General features: G+C 38.2%; 1 protein-coding gene across 2 annotated transcripts in view; it reads left to right on the top strand.

The window, feature by feature from the left end:
* Positions 1 to 8,097, top strand: part of COPS4 (COP9 signalosome subunit 4) — a 39,462-nt gene extending 31,365 nt beyond the window's left edge. Inside the window, exons 9-10 of one of the 2 annotated variants that reach the window (XM_043448040.1) lie at positions 1,477 to 1,561; positions 7,599 to 8,097. In XM_043448040.1, coding sequence (XP_043303975.1) covers positions 1,477 to 1,561; positions 7,599 to 7,732 — 219 coding nt within the window. In that variant the 3' untranslated portion in view covers positions 7,733 to 8,097. The remainder of the gene's footprint in view (positions 1 to 1,476; positions 1,562 to 7,598) is intronic. The other variant, XM_043448041.1, reaches the window with a different exon arrangement.
* Positions 8,098 to 9,219: the final 1,122 nt, after the last annotated feature.

Genomic DNA, 9,219 nt, shown 5'->3' on the forward strand with positions numbered 1-9,219 from the left:
CTCCATAGATTTTGGTATCCAGGGCCCTCATGGAAACAACCCCCCATGGGCTGATATTGAGTGATGACTGTAATTGGTAAATATTGGCAGCTGTGACAAAAACATACATAAAAAGCCTCAGATAAATGGAAATAAATTATTTGAGTGTTAAAATAGTGCTATAATGGAATTAATTGTCTATGGTTTTGTATTTTTTTTAAGTTGTAATTTATGGTAAAGTAACCTAGAATGAAAATCTTAAAAGGGGTTCCAGGTTATGATTCCCATTTTGTAAGAATATCTTTGTTTCATATCTGTTCAGATCCTCTTCATAGTGGTTTCTGATTTTTAACTAACATTTGCCTCAGTTCTTTTTCCTGCCCTCTAATGACTATGGTAATATTCTAAGCTATTCTATTGTAACTTCTGTGGTTGATTTAACTTAAAAAGTTGCCTGTGTTATTAGGGAGTTGATTTCATTCTTAGTCATGATAAAGTTTGGTTGGCTGTGTATAAATTCTGGAAAAGTTCCAGTATTATTTAGAGGGCATTTCAGGTGTCATCTACAAAACATTCTTTTAATTTTAAATAACATAAAAGCAAGCAATCAACCTTACTTTTACTAACTTGTAGACCTTGAAGTCATGTAATTATGGTCACATCCCCTTTTATCTGTTAGAAAATACTAAATTAAAATTTCACTAACACAATGCCTTTACATGTATGCATTTATTACACAGTAAAGGCAGTGGAACAATTTTGGAACCAGGGCTTTAGTTACCATTAATAGATGGCTTTCTTCTTCAACTTTGAGGTATGATTCCTTGCCGAGACTAAGGGAAGTGAATATATTTTTAGCAGTAATTGCTAGTCACAGTCTGTTCAGGAATGAATTAGGGTTGATTATGAACATGGTCAGAGTTACCATAATGACTGTCACAGCCCAATTTCCTTAACAGACAGTAAACATGAAGTATGTCTTTAGGAATTAAGAGGGCCTTCTGCTCCCCTTTAATTGTCTTTTAAATCCTTTCATTTCTCTCTTAAATTTTAACACTCTTCCTCCTTTCAGTTTTTCCTTCAAAAAAATTACTGTCTTAAATAGTCTTGGGGTGATAAACAATGTGAAAACTGAAATGAAATAGAATAAGAAAAGCTACGGATTTTTTTTGAGGTGTGGATCCCAGAGAGAAGAATAATTGTGAGTTTGATTTTGAGCAGAGAGAAAAATTGCTAAGAGGGCTAGGTGCTTGTTCAAAATCTTACAAGAGAAACAGATCCCAGTTAACGTAAAATAATGGATTGTACGCAGAAAGAATTGGGGGATTAAACAGTCAGATTTCCAAGATTTGCTCTTGTAATGAACGGCAGATGAACACATACGTAAGGCTTAGTGATGGTCAGCTAACCCAAGAGCTTTCAATTCTGTTGATGAGCATATGTGAATAACTTGCTATGATAATTAAAATGTCTAAGAGTTTTTTTTTTTTTAAACAGGCAGAAAAGATAGCATCACAAATGATCACAGAAGGACGTATGAATGGATTTATTGATCAGATTGATGGAATAGTTCATTTTGAAAGTAAGAAGTTTTGCTTGGTTATAGCATAATGAAATGACAGTGTTGTGTATTTGTGATTAAAACATGCTGAGCAATTGCCGAGCATCTTCCTTTGACCCAGAGTCTTACTACTGGAATGAACTTATTTCCCAAAGAAATTGTTGTTGTTCAGCCACTCAGTTGGGTCTGACTCCTTGCGACCCCATGGACTGCAGCACGCCAGGCTTCCCATCCTTTACCATCAGCAGGAGCTTGCTCAGACTCATGTCCGTTGGGTCGGTGATGCCATCCAGCCATCTCATCCTCTGTCATCCCCTTCTCCTCCTGCCTTCAGTCTTTCCCAGCATCAGGGCCTTTTCCAGTGAGTCTGTTCTTCGCATCAGGTGGTCAAAGTATTGGAGCTTTCCTTTAGGATTGACTAGTTCGATCTCCTTGCAGTCCAAATGCAAGGAGAAAAAATTGAAACTGGGATTGTTATATTCATTCATGTACTCACCAAACATTTATTGACTACATACCATGTAACGGGTGTGTAGAAAAGACAGTTGCATTTCCTATTCAACAGCTCACTAAACTGATGGAGGCAGACAGAAAAGTAGATCTAGTGACTTTCTCATTTATCTTAATACCTCCTCAGCCCCTCTTCCCGCCTCATTTGTGCCCTGGACCTTACTGTACCAGAACCATTCTGCTTGGATAGTGTAACTTGAAATATCCCACTCTGGGCACGGCCTTTCCCCAGCCTTTCTATTGGTCTATTCTCAGGTACGTCTGCTTTACCTCTTCCTTGGCCGCACTGGAGCCTTCCATCTGTGACTTTCACTTTCTTCCTGTCATCCTAGCCCTTTAAGATTCTTTTAATTTATTATTTTAAAAAGTTACTTATATTTGGCTGTGCCAGGTCTCAGTGTGGTACGTGGGATCTGGGATCTTCAATCTTCATTGTGGCATGCAGGATCTTTTTATTATTTTTTTTAAGTTGCAGCATATGAACTCTTTAGTTGTGGCCTGTGGGATCTAGTTCCCTGACCAGGGATTGAACCCGGGTCCCCTGCATTGGGAGTACAGAGTCTTACCCACGGGACCTCCAGGGAAGTCTCCCTTTTTAAAGTTTTGCCATTCTTCCTATCCAGCTTCCTATCCAGTTCATGGTTCATCATTTCAGTTACTCTTTCACAGAGGCCCAGACCACTTGCCTGCTAACTCTATGTTCCTGCTGGCCAGCAGGTCTTCACCTTGAATGACCCCATCCTTCGGCTTTTCCAGGCCTGTCCTTGAGGAGCTAAACTAGGGTTGCTAGAGGAGAGTCAGAGTCCCAGATTGGTTGATACCACTGCAAATCCAGGTTCCTGGGTTCTCAACACTGCCTGGGACTCTTCATGCATTTCTCTAGTCCACTCTTTTTCCCTACTCTTCAGGGACTGTTTCAGATTTCAGTTTCCTAAATCTCTGACTTTTGTCCTCCTTCATTCAGGAGAAAACTGCATTTCTGGTTCACAGGGAGAAGAAAAAAAAGCTATTCATATGAAATTATCTTAACTTCTTTATCAGATTTATAAACTCCTAAATGTTAAATATAGATTGAATTTTGTCTTTTTCTTCTTTCGTGTTATACTGGAGATGGTTTCCATCTCTCTTTCTAGTTCTTCCACTTGGGATCCCTTCTCTGAACTCTACCACTCCCTACCCCCAAAAGAAATCTTTTTAAAGAACTTGAGCTTAGCAATTATTTTGTCCATTTTCATCCTCTTTCCCCCTCCTCTGTTGGCTTCTTTCTAGCGATATTTAAACATACTGGGGTCTCTTCTGTTTTAGTAAAAATCCTTTTATCTTTCAGGCTTCATCTTGGCTTTACATCATATCGAATAGGATTGACCACTTACTCCTTTTTGATTGCCTCCCACCCCCTTGACTTCTGTCCTTCTCCTTCTTCACCCTGTTCTACTTCTCCTCCTTTTTCTCCAGGTATTCTTCCCAGCCATCTCTGTAGACTATTAAATGTAGACATTTAGATATTGGGGCTGCTTAGGACTTACTCCTCAGCCTTTTTCTCCTCGCTCTGCTGAGTTACCCTAGTAACCTAGTACCCTCTCATCTACTCCTATTGATCCATCTCTATGCAGACAATACTTAGATTTCTAGCGTAAATCTCTCTTCTGAGGCCTAGACTTAGAGGTTCTAATTGACAAGTAGGTGTTTCCCACCTGACTGCTTCGTGGGCGTCTCAGAAGAAACATACCCAAAACCACATTCACCATTTCCCCTCCATGCCTGCCTCTCTGAACAACCAACCAGCTATCCAGAACTGGAGTGTTCATTTTCTCCAGCACCCTTATCCTTGACCCCTTCTTTACTTTGCTGCCCAGAATCCTTTCAACTTTCTGTCTTATGTGTATCTAGAATCCACATACTTTTCTTCATTTGTTACTGTCACCAGTCTATTCTAAGCTCCCATACCCCCTTCTGGGCTTAAGAAATAGCCTCTTAACTTTTTCTCAAGTCTGCAATTGCTCCTTTCTAGTCCCATTGCCCTCCTATAGCCAGAGTGATCATGATCTTTGAAAAATGCAAACAGGCAGAAAAAAGAAAGAAAAACCAAATGATTCAATGTTACTCTATTCCATTACCTGCTAACTGAATGTAATTCCCCATTGAATTCCCAATTGAATGGTTTCCCCATCGCTTGTAGAGTAAAATTCTGCAGTCTCCTGAAGCTCCACCTGATCCTTAATGAACTTCTCATTCCAGTCCAGCCCACAGGGCTTTTTGTTTTCTCCAGCATTGTGAGTTCCTCCCCACATCAGACATTCCAAAATAGCCATCCCGTCACAGCCAGCCTCTCCACTCATCTTCTGTTTGTCCCCCTGTCTTAGTTTCAACAGCGTTAATCAATAATGATTTTCCTGACTCCTCAGTTTAGGAGTAGCTCTAAGTTATATGTTCTTGTCACCCTGAATTTCTTGCTAGCATTAATCATAATTATTTCCATTTCTGTAGCTCTTTGTCTAAATGCCTGTTTCTGTTACCAGGCTCAGCTTCCTAATGATCAATATTAAGTGTTTCTTGTTCTCCATGGTATGTCCAACATCTTTTCCAGTGCTCTGCCTATTGTAAGTGGGAAATAATTATTGAATTAACAAATACAGTATATGATGAATAGTATAGCAGAGGGGTCACCAAGTAAAAGAGCAATTTATTTATTTATTTATTTTTTAAAAGAACAATTTAAATTAATGTTTGCTAACTTGATAGAATAGGGAATATTTTCCTTTCTAATTTTCTTAGATTAAAAAAATTGCAATGGTAAATCTGCTCTTATTAAGAAGTAAATTTCCACCAATGACTAAAGGAAGAGTCCGTAATATCTTTTCAGTTTCTCTTGCATTCCTCAACCCTACCTGTCTGGCACAGCTAGTATCAGTCTGAAATCTTGTCTGTCTTTCTACATGCTTGTAGAGACAAGTACAAAAAGGTAGATAGGGATTTTAAAAAATGGCGTCATACTTTAAAGTACATAGTATTCTACAAAGTGGCTTTTTTTTTTTTTAAGTTAATGTACTGTGAACATATTTTCAAGTCACTAGATATGAAATCTAATTTATTTGTTTTAATAGTTGTGTAGTTATTTCATGGAGTTCAACTATTCACCTGCTGATAGACATTCAGTTGGTTTCCTTGTGCAGATCTTTAAATCCTGGGACACTTAGTTCTCTAGAACGAAGTCTCAGAAGTTGCATACTTTGATGCTTCAGAGGATATATGTATTTTGATTAATAGCTACTACCAGTTTGTTTTCCAGAGAGCTGTAGCCATTTACACTTCCACCAACATGGGAGAATGAATTTTTAACAACTGGATATTTTTTTTCTTTTTGTCTTTTGCCAGTTGTTGGGGGGAAATACTACATTATTGTCTTACTGTGCATTTCCTTGGCACTGATGAAGTTTAAATCTTTCCATGTATTGGTCATTAGCATTTTCTTGTCTGTGAATTGATGTTATTTTTTCTTACACATTTCCATCCTTTCTCCTCCATACCTTTCCTATTTCAATGTTACAGATACTTTTGTCATTCTATCAGTTGTGTTTCTATTAGGCAATGTGTACCATAAACCCTAACCCCAGACACATTTAAAAGCTTTTTTTGCAGCCAAATATGTCCATTTTTAATTTTATGACTTTTGTGTTTTCTGTATTAATTAAGAAAGTCTCCTTCACTTTGGGGTTAAATTAATATTTAAATTTTATTTAATATTTTCTTTATTGTTTTATATTTACAAATTCAATCTCTAGTTCATTTTTGTGTATAATTTTCAGTCGTGGTCTAGCTGTTTTTTTTTTAAAGATAGATTGCCAATTATGTGTATATGATTTATGAAATAAAACATCCTTTCTGATCTTTGGAGTGTATTAGGTTTTAAATGGTGCTAGTTTTAAAGAAGCCAACTGCCAATGCAGGAAATGTGAGAGACGTGGATTTGATCCCTGGGTCGGGAAGATCCCGTGAAATAGGGCATGGCAACCTACTCCAGTATTATTGCCTGGAGAATCCCTTGGGCAGAGGAGCCTGGTGGGCTACAGTCCACAGGGTTGCAGAGTCAGACACGACTGAAGTGACTTAGCACGCACACAGGTTTCACAAATTAATTTGGATCTCTTTTTGTACTCTTTTCAGTTCCATGGATCTGTAACAATATTAGGTAATAAATTTATAATAGATTCTATTGTTGATAAAGCAGACCCTATCCCTCCACTACTATTTTTTAACTGAGTTGAGATGCACATATGTGGGATTAATCATTCTGTATCATTTAGTATGTTTACAATGTTGTACAACCACCACCTCTGCCTGATTCCAGAACATTTTTATCTTCTCAAATGGAAGCCCCATGCCCCTTAAGGACTTACTCCTCATACCTCTCTCTCTCCAGCCCCTGGCAACTAATTTCTGTTGTCTCTGTGGATTTACCTGTTCTGGATATTTGATATGAATGAAACCGTACAATATGTGACCTTTCGGCTTCTTTCACTTAATGTAGTGTTTTCAAGTTTCACTCATGTTATAACATGTAGTCAGTACTTTTTTCATTCCTTTTTAAGGCTGAATAATACTTAGTTGTGTAGATATACTGTAATCTTGCTTGTTTTTAATTTTCAAAATTATTTTGGCTATTCTCAAACATCAGTTTTTCCTTATTAACTTTAGTAATTTTATCTTGTTCAGGAAGCAAAACAGAGAAAGGAGGATTGTCTTGGAAATTTCTTTAAATTTATGTTTTAATAGAAAAGGACTGATATTTTTAAGATATTACATCTTTCCAGCTGGAAATGTGATTTGTATCTATTCAAGTTATTTTATGTCCTTTATTAAGATTTTATAGTTTTTTTTCCCTTCATTAATTCTGTGCCCAAATTTGTAAGTGTTGATGCTATTTTGGGTGGAACTTGCCCCATAGTTTTTCATTTCTAACTGCAGATTGCTGGTGTAGAGAAAAGCCTGCTAGATCATGAGGTTTTTTGTTTGGAGTTTAAATATTAAAATATTCTTTAGAGTCCAGTAGAGACAGTGTGGAGTAGATAAATAGACTTAACTTTCCCCAGCAGGTGGCAGTGTCTTATGAAGGTATAAAGTGAAAGAAAGTGAAAGTCGCTCAGTCCTGCTTGGACTCTTTGTGACCCCACAAGACTATGCAGTCCATGGAATTCTCCCAGGCCAGAATACTGGAGTGGGTAGCCTGTCCCTTCTCCAGGGATCTTATGAAGGTATAAACTGAGTGACAAAAGCACTTCAGTGCTTTGACTTCGGTGAAGTTGCCTTATTGTTGTGGTTGAGGTCGTTTGGTTGGTTTTATTTTGTGTACCTTTGTTTTGTTTTATACTCTGTACCAGTGATTAGAGTACTTTTCTTAACTGTTGCATAATTAGCTTAATTTTAGCAGCCAAGAGTTTTGAAGTAAACTTTTAAAAATCAGTGTTTCTGTATTTTGTCTTCTAACTCACGTTCACTATGGTTGCAAAGGAGTAACTTCAGTTTTGTACATTATTCCTTTTTTCTTTAGCACGAGAAGCCCTGCCAACATGGGACAAACAGATCCAGTCACTCTGTTTCCAGGTGAATAACCTGTTGGAGAAAATCAGTCAGACAGCACCAGAATGGACAGCACAAGCCATGGAGGCCCAGATGGCGCAGTGACTCCTTGCAGACCATCTGTGCACACTACATCTGTTTCCATGTTGTACGGATTCATTTCACTCTCTCAGAAACATTTGCATCATGACCTTACATATTTCAATCCCTTTTATGCTGGATTCTATTTAAAGAAGACATTATTAGAGCAGGAAGTACAAGCATTTAAAAGTACGTAGTTCCCATTTATTCAGGGTCTCTGTGTATCAAGCTAACTCAGATGTTTTGAAAGCTTTTTCTTTAAACAGAGTAAGTGAAATAACTGTGGCTAAGAAGTTTGGGATTTGTGATAACTTTGTAGTCATGTAAAACTTAAGCGCATTGTGCCTCTCCACATGTGGTTATTCTAATAAATGGAGAAGTGAGCCAAATAAAAGTAGTAGTTTGTTTTTAATTAGTGAATAGTGTTTTGTTCCTTTTCCATTTCACTTAAAAGCAGACAATTATTTGTCCCTTATGCAAGAAGTGAGAAGATAAACCAAAAAGCCTCTTCCCTAGGTATTCACATTCACAGAGCCAAGAGTCAGCACGTGAAATACCTATACCAAGTCTGAGAGCACACAGTGGGGAATTTTTTATTTAGAGAAAGATCAGCAAAGACTCCTCAGAATCATTCTGGCCTCCCTTCATAGAGAAAATGGGGAAGGACTTTCAAAAAAGAGTTTGTAGGCAACTACCCGTTTCAACTCAAACATGTAAGGAGCTCAAGTAGTCACTCCATCCTCACAGCAAGAAAAGGTTTAACAGGTGGAACACAAAAAAGGTTTAACACAACTGAGTGACTGAACTGAACTGAACTGACTGAACCATGGATTAGGGCTTCTGTGGTGGCTCAGTGGTAAAGAATGCCTGCAATGCAGGAGATGTGGGTTTGATCCCTGCTTTGGAAAGATCCCCTGGAGAGGGAAATGGCAATCTACTCCAATATTCTTGCCTGGGAAATCCCATGGACAGAGGAGTCTGGTGGGCTGCAGCCCATGGGGTTGCAGAAGAGTTGGACATGACTTAGCAGCTAAACAATAGCAATAAGTTTGGATTGGCAGGACAGGTAAAACCCCCCGGCACTCCAGGAAGTTATCATGATTAAGATGAGGGATCCCAGGGGAAGAGAAAGCAACTATTTTGAAATACTTCCAGATCATTTTCCATGACAAAGGCCTACCCTCTGAAGGAAATTACTCTACCAAGGCCTTATCTGACCTGGGGAAAAGCCAGCTGGATGATTTCAGTCCCTGTTAGCCTACTTGTGACATGGCTTAGCAACTAAACAATTTTTTTTTTTGGCCTTGTGTCATGGGAGAAGAGATACAGTCTAAGAAATATTTCTAAAGGTCACAGCCCAGGGACCTAGGCTAAAGAAAGGACAGAGATAACAAGATAATTGAATGTTCTCCACACCCTTCCACCATGACAAAATTCCAGTGTAGTATCTGTGAATTATGACTAAGAGTTCCAAGTCAGGCTCTTTAAGAGAATTCCTAGGGGGAAAAACA

The sequence above is a fragment of the Cervus canadensis genome, chromosome 26 (assembly GCF_019320065.1).
Source record: "Cervus canadensis isolate Bull #8, Minnesota chromosome 26, ASM1932006v1, whole genome shotgun sequence".
In the NCBI taxonomy this organism is placed as follows: Eukaryota; Metazoa; Chordata; class Mammalia; order Artiodactyla; family Cervidae; genus Cervus; species Cervus canadensis.